General features: G+C 39.1%; 1 protein-coding gene across 7 annotated transcripts in view; it reads right to left on the reverse strand.

The window, feature by feature from the left end:
• The window catches only part of MAP7D3 (MAP7 domain containing 3), a 44245-nt gene that overhangs the window by 25999 nt on the left and 4755 nt on the right, over window positions 1-13491 (reverse strand). For all 7 annotated transcript variants that reach the window (XM_084294131.1, XM_084294130.1, XM_084294134.1 and 4 more), the window contains exons 2-4: window positions 4755-4856; window positions 3866-3946; window positions 2296-2459 (exon numbers count right to left, since the gene is read on the reverse strand). In XM_084294131.1, coding sequence (XP_084150257.1) covers window positions 2296-2459; window positions 3866-3946; window positions 4755-4856 — 347 coding nt within the window. The remainder of the gene's footprint in view (window positions 1-2295; window positions 2460-3865; window positions 3947-4754; window positions 4857-13491) is intronic.

Genomic DNA, 13491 nt, shown 5'->3' on the forward strand with positions numbered 1-13491 from the left:
AATGTAATCATGCTAGACCATTTCTTCTCCACAATCAGCCAGGTTTCTATCCACGTGTCAACAACAGATTTCTTTTCTGGAACAGTCAGATCCCAAGTGATCTCTTGATGCAGTATTTACTGCCGATACATTAGAGTAAGATGCCAAGGGGACTTATTATCCAAATGTTCCTCCCTCCTGAGGACGTAAGACTTTCACTTTCTTTCAACACTGTTTCACAATACAAACTGACACAGTCACAGTGTAAAACAGACAAAGTAAACTTGGAAGGAAGGAAGGAAGGAAGGAAGGAAGGAAGGAAGGAAGGAAGGAAGGAAGGAAGGAAGGAAGGAAGGAAGGAAGGAAGGAAGGAAGGAAGGAAGGAAGGAAAGCAGCATTCCATATACAAAAAAGACAAAAGATAAAATGAAAAGTTTTTTTTTTTTGAAATATAAAGCTCAGTTTTTGCCCCTCACCCCTTGTTAAACAAAGCTGAATTAGAGTTTACCCAACATGCCAAAGCATCTAGTCTTTATGTAATCTGTAGATGAGAAGGTATTTGTAGTGTGGTAATTCTTGAAAGTCATAGTTAAAGACTTTACTTTATAAACAATGGAAAATCTGTTATCAACTCAATACATCAACATAATCAGTTGCACAGCTGTACAGAATAATTGAGTAATTGTTATAAGACAGGTATCTCAATGGTACCATTGCTAATTGTCTTCAAGACTGGCTTACAGAGAACCACTTATTTTTCCACATTGCTCGCTATTGTGTTTCTTCCTCTGCATTATCCAAGGAAGGCGATTAACTAAATGAGACTTGGCTAAAGAACCTTACAAGCACGTGGCAGACTATGTATTTTTGATGCACTTCTATCTGCTAAATTACAAGAGAAGATGATATCTTGCTGGCAAATAATGCCTTAACATAGCTTCTTTAGAAGCAGTTTTTTTCAGGTATGAGAGTCCAAAAGTTGATATCTGTTTTCCTTTTCTGGTTGAAAGCAAGGTTTACAGGTCAAGTACACACTATTTTCTTACCTCCCTGATTCTTCACATCTCTCTCTCTCTATGTACAAGATTGTCTTCCTCCAGGGACCAATTAAAAGACAAGGTTAACATCAATCAAAAACTCATCGGCTAGTCCCTTCACCACTCACCACAGTGGCTACTGAAAACATACCTATCATCCTCTAAGTTTCATGAATAAACATACTGTAGGCTTAGGGGCAGCACCTCTTGAAGCATAAGGGATGTTTTATGCTTAAAGTAGTTGCCTGAAGAGATAATACCACACTGGACTCCAGTCAAGGCCCACCCCAAACATTTCTGCTTGTTCTTCAGCAATGTAAATTATTCCATGAAGTTCAAATGGAATATCCATCTGAACACACCCAGAAGCTGATTATAGATAATAAAACACCAGTGTCGAATACTGCCAGTCAAAAAAAAAAAAAGACCTATTCCTCGAATAGTATGACAATAGCTGGACTCTCCAAGGGGACATCCAGCCAGGCTTACATCCTCCTCATCAACGACCACAGCAAGTTCTTACAGTTAGCTTATGAAAGCGTGTGTGTGTTATGCTTTTACTGCTGACACTGCTTCTGGAAATCCACGCTTTCATAACTTGCAACACATTTAACATGCATCAGCAGACCAACTTGTCAAAGGGGATGGCACATAGTAATGTATTTATTTCTGTGTTCTGCTTCTATGAAGCCAGCAACATGCTCCACAAGTCAAATACTGCTCTGCTGCTCCATGTGCAATCAAAGCAAAGGCAAAGGGACAGTCAATTAAGAACAGCTGATACAAAGTGCAAAGCAGTAAATGATAAGTACACAGGTAACATCAATTGCACAACATATAGCAACAAATTATGATTTAGGAGAACTTAAAAGAATGTGAGACTCATTGGCCACAGCTAGGCTCCCAGAAAGCAAGACACAGAGCCGAAAAAAGTTTAAAACCTGTCACCCATGCTAATTTACAAATGGGATCTATTAAGTGCACCAAAAAGAAGCAACACATTTAGGAATATAGAGGTTTGTTTGTTTTTGTGAAAGTCAAAAATAATCACTGGCCAAACAGCAAACACAGCTTCCAAAGTCCAGAGTTCCTCAAGTATAGTTAAAACTAGTCCAGGGATGGGGATGGAGGACATGTGCCCAGTGTACAGATGTGTAAAATGTTTTTACGTTCCAACACACACAGCATTCCCAATACTTTCTATTTTTCATCATTCAGAGCATGGTAAGAACATAATGTAGGAGCTCCTATACAACTACAGAACTTCAAGACACAGTACCTTTTCCTCTTCTATTTTCTGTTTTCTTTTTTCCTCTACTGCTGCCCTCCGTTGTTCCTCTTTCTGCTTTTGTTCTTTTAGCTTTCTCTGCCTTTCTTCTAACTGTTTTTCATATTGAAGTTTTGCTTTTCTCTCCTTTTCAAGGATTTGTGTTTCTTTGGCAGCTGTAAATTTTTAAGAGAAAACTGAAATCAAACTTAACTATTCATTGATATTACAACACGGATTACAGGCAAAACTACCAAGCAAAATTATCACCCCTTCAAACTACAACACATAGCAAGATTAGCTAGCAGTGCTGGATGACACTTCACATGACGACTGAGATGTCTAATTCTGTCCCCAGGATGGCAATGAATTCGAACCTTTTCTGCCATTACACTTCACTGTCTAGACAGGAATGCCAGGATATGTATATACACACTTTCCTTGCCATCATAATAGTCTTTATAAGTAAGTAGTAAGTTGCGTATCAAAGGGTGGAATTTTCTATGTTGCAATTCTCAGTTTTTTAGAATTAAACATATATGGAAAAGATGTAAAGCATTGGGCAACAACACAGGAAAACGCTGTAGATACTGCATCTGAGTTCAAATAGTTATGTCACTGTTCTCCACAGCCTCCACCTAGATGCAGCTGTGCAGTTTAACAAGCTTCACCTCCTCTGACAAAAATCTAGTGCCTGAATACACAGTAGACGTAGTTTCTGTGGCTAGACAGATGAAATGAGCTTAGAGACCAGATAATTATATTAACAACACATTGGCATTATCTACGTACAAAGCCCCAAAAATACTTCTGAATTTACGTACATCCCAGTCCTGTTCTCTCTTCATGTTAGGAAGAGACGATCATTCCTGTTTTGTGTGTCTTTGATCACACATTAAGCAACACAGACATGCAGGCCAGAGTAAGACACTGCTCCTCACCAGCTGGGAGACTGAGAACAAGGACTGCAGGGCATACCGTGACCCTTTCATCTCTTGCTTCACATATATAAACTCAGATTCACATCACAAACAGCATAAAGCTGGGCAAGAGTTTTATACTCTTCTTTAAGTCTCAGTTTCTTAGCTAAAATAAAGCATATACTGCTGACACTTAGATCCAGGAGCTTTTTCAGCATGCTAGGAAACAAGAGAAGCAGTATTCGAGGCAATCAAGCCATTTAACTAGCTAAGTCCTTTTTGGTTTTCTCTGAATCAGTGTTTCTCAAACCTCAGTCTTCAGGGCTACAGGAAGAAGCTCTAAGATAAAGGTTATCGTTTCAGAAATGTTTTTGCTGAGGTTTCCAACAAGAAGTTGACTATATTTGCCTGGTGGTCCCTCAGAACTGGAAGGACAGAAGCAATACACAGTTTCAAGAAGCCAAAAATCTCTGTAATATTTTCCTCTCAACTCTAATTTTTCTCCAGGCTCACAGATGGTCACTGAAGCAAGACCAAGGGCAGACCTGGTTGGTGGTCTCCAGCAAGCTGAAAAAAGTGACTGAACAAGGAGTAAGAGCATAAGTTATTCTTTTATCACAAAGATTTTCAGAAATTATATTTCAAATGGAACAAGAAAATACCATGTTGCTTTTCCCGCTCTTCTCTACGCTCCCTGGCTAGTCTTTGCCTTTCTTCTGTTCTTAGAGTAGAACCATCTATCACTGTCAAAAGAAAAATTGAAGACATGTAATTGTCAGTTATTTTGAACATTTAAATCTAAATAAAGTAGTCGTAAAGTCTTTCCTACTGACAGGATTATGGAACATCCTGAGAGATGCATACCACCAAAGCACTGCACATTGTATATAGAGATTAGGGATCTCAACTGGAAAACTAAGAAGAGGCAGAATACCCTCCCCCTTCCCCTTTCCACTCCCTCACTACAACCGATCCTTTTTTAATGGGTGCAGCTGAAAGTATGCACAAGATTAAAAAGTCCACTGTGTACAGTCAAAAGAAAGCCTGAGAAACATCAGACGTTGTAGAACGTACACTTATTCCAAATTCAACTCTGATCCTTATTCCTGCACATATTAATTCCCGTGATCAAGAAATACAGGAATCTAGGAAAACTCCATCTGGGAACAGATAGTTTATGCATCTTGACAAATTCAAAGTGCTGCAGGATACCTACTTTTCAGGCTAAGCAGAACCAAGACTGCCTGAGTCTTTGTAGGTATAAAAACTTGAATTTCAGACAGAAGTGAACTGGCAAGCAAACCAGAACATGAAGAATGCATTTATCTTCATTGTTATGTCCTGCTGAAATGATAGGCAACTTCAGCAGCTGAACTGAGAGCACTGAGAACAAAAAGCCTGTCATCAGAACTAGACCTTCAATGAATCTGTGAACCATCTAAACAAGCACTTCATGCTCTAATCACTACTAAGGAAAGAGAATCAAACTTCTTTTTAAGAACCTCCCTGTAAACCCAACACTTCATTAAGAACAATGACCAATAATCATACCTGGTTTAGTTGCTGTCTTTATGTTTATTGAGGTCTGGACTGCAATAGGGCTAACACCACTTTGGCTTCTTCTTTCTTCTGCTATGGCTTGGGCTGCAGCAACTGTGAGAAAGAATCATTCCATATTAAGAGAATTTCTACAACCCTAACTCATGAAATAAACACATAAAATAAAAGCATCAAGTTCTATTTGAGGCTGCAGATTCTTTAATTTAATAACTAACTCGGGCCTGTTCATTTTTTAAGAAGAAACAATTTTTCAGATGAGATTTCAGAGGTGACACAGGTTTTATTTGTAAAAGCAACAGAGACAAAAGCTTATGTTTTACAATGCATAGAAAAGGAATACATGGTTTCAGAAAAATCGAACATTTAATAGTGAACTATTATAAGAGAAACAATATTTAGTAAAGTTGTAAGTCTGACTTAAACACTTAATAAAAACTTTTTGCTATGCACTTGTATTTGCAGGCTTAAACAAACATAATAGACTGTTAGCAGTGATCGAATAATATTTTAATGAGACCCAAGCAGGAAAGTTTCTGAGCATCTTTCATTATTTCATGACATGAAAAAGAAAGTGGGTTAGCTGTATAAAGTAAACCATTAGGAATGCTTACATTGTACTTCTGAAATTGGATCTTCAAAAATAAATTTTAATTATAAATTAGATTCCAAAATAGTAATTTGAGCAATTGTGGAGAGACCAATTCACCTTCTCTGAGTCCTCCCAAGGTGAACACAGAGAACTGCAGGACTATGGCTCCCAGTTAATCATACAGAAATTGAATGCTGGCTATATTAATTTCACTAAATGACAAAAGCCCTTAAGAAGAGCCCTTAAGAAGTCAGGGAGACTATTTACTGTATCATTTTTCACAAATCTGCTTTATTTTGCTATCCCTTTTCGCTTTAATTAGTGATGTTTAGGGTCTGAAGGCAAAACGTTGCACAGAGAGCAGGCAGGGCAGCCTGTGGGACAGACAGCTCTACCCCGCTTCCCTGCCCAGCTTTGAATGGGACAGCATCTTTACACCAGGGACGCATTTTCATCAGCATCAAGTCACCTTGGCTCACAGATACAGGGAGATAAACTGGGGTCTTTCAGAAATGCTTAACTTTGGAAAAAGCAAGAGGAAGCACCGGGCAGCACCAGACACATCATATTTGCCATCAATTATACATAAAAAAGTAGAAGTTAACGCCTGTTTTAAACAGAAAGGGTAATCCACTTCGTAATTATGATTTAAACCATAACACGGAGGATGAATAGCAATTTTGGTGTTACATTAAAAAAAAAAAAAAAATAAAAAGCTTTGTCAATGATCTCAGGCTTTCCTTTAATAGAGGAGTGCAAACTGCAAAAGAGGAAAAGAGGAAGGAAGAGCCTCTCTCCTCTTCATGTATTGCCATGACAACTAGCTCTGTCATGGTAATAATCCTCCCTAAGGCTGTGCCCAAGAACAATCACCTCAAAGTGTTTAATCCCATGTGATGTCAGTGATAAATGCTGATTACAATACTTATTCAGCAACTCTAAATTGTCACCCGCAGCTGTTGCCATGTCTTGAATTAATTTTTCATTGCAGCCCCAAACAAAAGTCTTCCTCAATTCTACCCAATGCTTCTTGGAGGCTCTTTTCAAACAAATAAGAGACCTGATATAATGCGACATGGTAAGATTACCAATTTGCAACGAGAAGAGCTAGAACAAGGCACACTGTAATTTCACCACATAGACAAAAAGACAGTCAAAAAGCTGATTTTGTGAGTACTGCAGGTCACATAGACATGAAACTGGCTCAGGTCACCAGACAAGTTGTATCTGCTGCACACAACAAGATGTGAAAACACTCTGAGAAAGAACAGCCTACTGCAGGTTTTTCTGAGCAGAGGAACACACAGCCAGAACATTTATACCCCTGTAGGCCACAAAGACTAAAAAAATACAAGCATCTTCAAATACAATTTTAAATTACGAAAAACACAGAAACCCAGTTGCATTGTTTCTTCAGTCTCCATTGAAAGAGGTACACAGGTGGGCTGAGAAAATTCACCCCAGCCCAGCTGGGAACTGAGCACAACAGAATAAATTCACCCGACTTGACACAGGTTCTAGTCAAAACCAACACTGGAATTTTGCCTCTACTCCCAGAAACTTAAACACCCAAATTTCTGTAACAAAGTTACAGAGAGAAGCAAGCTGTAATGTGAAAAGGTACCTAATTAATCTTACTTTACCTGTAGAAGTATTTTACTATTAGAAATCTTGATGAACAAACTGGTTATTATGGATTTATGGGATTATGTATTTATTCATTAAAAAAAGCACACCAAACTTAAAATAATGTTTATGATTAGAAGGCACCATTTAAAAATGTGTCCCATCTACAAGGCAATTAGTTCATTTTTAAAATATAACTAAGGTTGCAAAAAATATTTGAGATTCTATAGAAGAACATAAAAGTGGGTTACAAAACCAGTACAACTTGCAAAGGGCACAGAGAAGGAAAAAGTCCAGAAATACTTAGCCAAAGGATTTTGCATGGCAGTTAAAACATTTTTGATCACTGATTCAATGATCTGTAATTTTAATAGAAACAACATGCTTACAAATTTGGAAGTGCAAGATTCGGAGGCACTAGGAGTGCACCTTCATGTCACACCAAAACAATCCATTTAACTAACAAAATTAGAATTAAAAACAAACTACAGATTTAAGCACAAGATTATTAAAAGGTAAACAGCTATCACATTACATGCATCCTCAAAATGTGTGAGCTCAGCTTCACCAAATCTCACATCAGAAGAAAGGTTTAATGGCCTTTGTCAATTTTATGGTCAATTTACGATAAAATCTGTAATTTTCAACATCAGCATTCTACTGTATGGGGAGATTAACTACACACTGTTGTACTGTACAAATTTAAAAAAAACACAGATCTTATTTTTCTTTAATATGGTAAAAAGACTTTTTAATTAGATTTAAATATTCTTTAGCATAAGATGCCTGTGATTTTTTAGAACACTTTTTCATACTGAATGCAGCAATCTGCTATGAAACGAAGCTTCACTGAAATGAATTTCCCACAAAACCTACCTATTTTTGTAAAATAAGCCTAGTATTTCTGTAATTAATCAGGAAACCCCAGAACAGGAAACCAGTTAACAACCACTTCACTACAGCCTGTACTGTGTGCTGTCGTACTGGGGGATGCCTTCACGGACACATTCAGCAAACTTCCTGGAGAAGAAAAATTCCCTAAGAGGCAAACTAAATCTCCTTTCTAGTCTGAGCTTCCCTCCCACAGCAGTCACTAAAGGCTTTCACAACAATTATTTGTTATCAGCATGATATGCGGGCTTATTTTACAGTAGTCTAAATACTTCAGCTAAAATTTATAAAGGCACAAGACACCCATGCGGCCAGTACCAATAGCTGCATTTGTGCATAATAAAATGGGGATATTTGGGACGGAAAATGGTGAGGTAACTTGGGCAGCAGTTTTCCTTCTGCCCTGCCACTACCGTCCAACATTACACATCTGGCCCAGCACATCTCGGACAAGATAACCCAACCCAAGCCAAACAGAGCACCAGGAGCTGCCACGAGCTGGACAAGGCAGACTCGTCCTGGTTCACCTCCAGCCCGCAGCCCAGCTAACAGCACGGGTCTGGTGGCACCTCCCTCGCACCGAGCATGACGACGCTTCCCGTTCTGATTAGGTTTCCAATTTGCCCTGAAGAGCCCGCTGCTATAAATAAAGCTTTATTTCTATTTCTATCCTTGCGCCGAGTTAATGCTCTTGGCCACTGCCAAGACTGTCAGAGGACCCACACAGTTGCTGTTCTTAGCAAGCCTCATTAGGACCTGAACCGGCTCCGTCCCTTTACCTAGCAAGGTTGAGGGCTCCCATCGCATCGTCTTTCACGGTGTCTTTCACCCGATCAGACGCTGCCCCGCTCTCTTTTCCTCTCCTGTGCCAAACCAGAAGGGAGAGCAGAATATGCTGACTTTCACAGCAATCCTTCTGGTTCTTATGATTTACTGACTCATCATGTAAACCAAGCAACCAAACAAAAAAAACCCCAGGGTAAGCCTTTCAAACTGAAGTTAGAGGATCTCTTCAATGTTAAGCATCATTGTCACTCTACACATTTTCACAAACGTTTATTGAACTTTATTGAAATGAATTTGAACTTCCCACTAAACATCTCTGATTTTATAGCAGACTGTGTCAAATTTGCAAAATGTCATTTTTGTATTGCATTAGCTCTTTTCTCAAGCAGTAACTCTTTGCCTAGCTGCTAGTAATCCCTTTCTGTAACACTCCTCAGATCCTATTTCTTTTAACCTTTTTTTCCAAAGCAGGAAGAAGTTAGGATTCAAGGCTGAGATTTCCACGTATTTTCCTTTAAGCTGATTTCCACCTATTAATTACCACAGGTTAAGATAAACAGATGCAAGACCATCAGTCAGTTTGAAAAACTGGATACCGTCTTTACAGCATTACTCCCGGGCAGCAGGACGCACCGCACCCTCTCACGAACTGGTGGACAACCAGGCTTTTAATGATGAACGGAACAGCCCCCTCCCTACACACTCTTTTCCCTGTTTTCCCCTTTTTCTCTGTTTTCCCTGGTGCTCCTCACGTCCCACCTTCAGGCTGCGGGGGCCGACGGGCTCCACCAGCGGCACGCGTGCCGCCCAGCAGGCACCTTCTGACGGACCAGCTGGGAAGCAGATGGTTCTCCTGTTTTGTCTGGGCACTCACCAGATGGGAAGCATGCAGATCTTCCGAAAACAGTGCACGCTGTCTCTCAGCTTCAGCAGGCCAGAAGAGCTTCCTGTTGTCCTACCCTTTTTCTAGTTTCTATTTGCAGCCTTTCATTTCAGACGTATTCCCTACGTGGGATATCTATTTTATTACCTTTATGTGCTTTCTCCTCCCCAGCATTTGTCCTGTGGTGTTAAAGTCTATTTCTGCACCTAATTCTCTACTACAATCTGTTTTTCTTCCCAATGCTCAAGGCATCTTAGGATGATTTGTTCAGCTCATCAAAAGTACTGCTCCCACTGGAAAACTGCTTGACACAAGCATTTATAGTATACAAATTAGCAGCTCTACAAACAAATACTTGAGATATATTTGCAAGAAAGTAAGTTTGCAATTATCCTTAAAATATCCATACTTAGATTAAGAACTGGAAACATCCAAAAAAAAATCCACATAATTAAAAAAAAACTACTTCTTACTAGGAAATCTACAAAGATATGGCTGAAGCAATCTCAAAAAGATGTTACGTGCTTTTTCAGCCTAGGGCATGCTCAGCAAGGCACCAGGAAGATTGTTAGTTAATTTGTGGGTTGATCTCTGTACACACTTCCCTAAGGGAAGCACACAATCTAAACCAAACTTGAACGTAGTAAGAGCACAGGCCAAATTATCAAAATTTGTTCTTAAATGAATTGGCAGCCATCTGCAAAAACTTTCTCTAGCCAGAGAAGCTATCCCATTGTCCACAAGCAGAATCAGCTGAGTACCATGCTTGGTCCGAAAGCTAGCGATACCTACTGTGAACCTGCCTCCTATGGAGAGTCTCCCTAATTCCTACTCTCTCTCATATTCTGTTACTTTAACCTTGCTCACACCACTCAGACCAGAGTTATGCTTCTTTCTGCTTAATGGGGAAAGCACCTTCCAGCACAAGGCTTAAAGAGGACAAAGAGATGTCACCAACTCTTTGAGAAGCCATCATCGAGTTGGTAGGAGCGCTGCCTATACCATGTACACAGAGGACTTCTATAGGGTTGAGTAGCTACATTCACCCCCGTTTTCTGGAAAGAGACCAGGCATCACAGCTTGGGGTTCTTTACGAGTAAGGTATGTTATTACTCATCACTTGAAAGTAATGAAACTGAGTCATGGCAGGTACTCTATTCTCAATTACTCAGTGGCTTTCTGCATCCCTCATTTTCTCCTTTGCCACTCTCTTTTCCCCACAGTTCTTCCTCGCCTTCCCAAAGTAAAGTGAAAAGGCTTTGCATTTAGCATGATTTCACCTTTTTTCTTTTTTTTTTTTTTTCTTTTTAATTTTAAATAGGAAGGTACTCTTTCACCAATCTCTTTTGATATGATTTGTACAAAAAGGCATGCCAAAGAGGATGCTTCCCCAGCTCACGTATTCCCAACTCTCTGCAAAGGTTTAATGCAACTCAGATCACTTCTGCGCTCTATGTGGTATTAGTTATTAATCTCTTTATTGCATTGTGCTTACCAAGCTCATTTGCACAATGACCTCTCTTTAGAGCTGACACTTCCTACATAAGGCATACACAAAGCTTACAGTCCCAGCTGTACTCCTTAGCAAATGGCCATGCATTGCTGCTGTTTCCTTGCTGTCTAGAAGCAGAGTCCTACTTAGACACAGGTACAGGGAGGCCACAGATTTGGAAAGTTTGGAATGCTCATTATGTTTCTCAGTGAAAGAGCAAGGCACTAAAATGCCTCAATAAAATTCTCCAACAGAACACGTTGTAGGTGCATTTTAGATGTAAAGAGAATATTTCTGCACAAAGTTTCTGTGGGTTGGCAGCCACAAACTCCGTCTGCCAACTGCAAGACAAACAAAAAATGCTTTCATCCACTCTGAGTGATTTCTTTTAAAGAGCTATTAAATAATGACTTTAAAGCTGCTGAAATAAACTATGACTGAAAATCTCTTGTGGACATCCACAAGTGTAGCAGAAATCAATATTTACCTATTACTGCGTTGTGTAAATTTCAATATCCTAATATCCTGATACACTATCCTAAAACAAAAGTAATTTATATAATAAATATACCCTTACATCATTTTATGTGGGTTCACTATGAAATTTAAGTGTTACATGACATAGGTTATATGCTTATATATAGGTGTATGCAAACGTGCCAGAATGAGACAGGTTTAACAGCCACAGAAGGAACAAAAAGGTAAAATGGTGACATTTTATACATGGTGCAGAAGATTATCTATACTCACTCTTTGGTACAGATAATTTTATTTCTTTACTAACACTTTGCATATAAATTCAAAAATAAATGAAATAAAAATAAATTTAAAATGTTATATTTTTAATATAATTCAAATAAAATTCAAATATCAAATAAATTCAAAAATTATTTTTAATGTGTTTTGTCCCTCATGCTGACTAGCTTAACAGCTGTCAGAGCAGTCCCGCTGCGAACCCACACAGAACAGTTGAGTTCCTCCTATACTTCTCCAGCCCAGGAGCCAGCAAAAGGAAGACAGACAGACGTCAGCCAAACCTGGTGTATTCCCCCAGCTATGGAGGTTGCCTTAAATTGACTCCTCTTCGTACACCTGCACAGCCACTGTGAAAAGTAACTTCAGGACAAACTTCTGTCCTCTTTTCCTCTCTCACATCTATTTTATGATTTCTTTCTTTTATATTGCACTACCCTTAACACTGGAAATTAGCTAACTTCTCTTATCCCCTACTTCCCCCTTTCCTGAGTAGCTTGGTTTCTTTTGCTTGCTCAAAGCATTTTCTTGTAAATGCTTTTGTCCTCTTATTTGCTGGCTGCCAATTGTTTAATTCACGCAGCCAAAACAATGCCAGAACACAGCCTAGCACGACAAGTCACAACTAACTTGAGACAAATCCTGTGAAAACAATTTTGAGCTTTCTTTAGATGAAAGGATAATAGCTCCTTTACATGAAAGCAGTGAAAACTACTGCTTTTGCCTTTTACACTTGACGAATTTCTTATAGCTGCTTAAGAACCCATTCCAACACTCTCTCTGCTTCAGAAGAAGGGAGACTACGCTGGCATTTACCTCCAAGAGACCAACCTCCAGACCCATACAGCACTCACATACAGCATGCACCAGCTCAGTGCTATCAGATGCTGACAGGTCAACAGCGAGAACACGGCGGCACAAAATGCAAAAGGAACTAAACTGTAAATTTTCTTAAAACTGCATGCTTAACCTAAGCAATTAAAAAATAAAAGTACTGAGGCATTTCACTACAAGGAAGGTAAGCTAAAAATGACCAATGGGTGTTAAAAAACACAACACAAAACCCACAAGCAGGGTAAAAGGGCATGAGAGAACAATCAAGATACTATGGGTTTGCTTAATTCATTACCTAGTGACAGAAAACCTTTCAGAGAAAGCTGAATGTAAGGTGACACTTGCTGGTCTGGCCTTGAGACTGCTGTCCTAGGCTTTGAATGTCCAGAACTCAACTTACGTATCATCGATCAGCGCTGTTCCACCAAACTGTTTCTTTACACAATTATCTTGAGAAAACTAAAAAGACGGTAAACATTCAATTTCATAGAACACATTTATTCATTTATGTTCTTTTAGTATAAAGATCTCTATAGAATTTCTATACTCTTGTAGCCAACCCCCCTCTGATTTGGGAGGATTTTAACACTAAAAAACATTAAAACTCTTGCTCAGAGAAGGCTATTCAAAAGCCACAGCAGTATCTTTTCTCCCTTCCAGGATTCGCGTCGGTGCATTTAAACAGCAGAGGGTGTCAGTGAATTAAGAGCCAGCTAAATACTCATAAAACAGTACTTTAGAAGTCCCCTGTGAATTATGAAGACAGAAAACAGAGGAAAGGAAGAGGTATTCTGAACACTATCAATGGTAACGATTTTTGTCAAAGGCAACTATAACTGTGGACTCCTTCACCTGCAAGGCAGAAGTTTAAAAC

This window comes from Netta rufina (genome assembly GCF_964035555.1).
Source record: "Netta rufina genome assembly, chromosome: 12".
Lineage (NCBI taxonomy): Eukaryota > Metazoa > Chordata > Aves > Anseriformes > Anatidae > Netta > Netta rufina.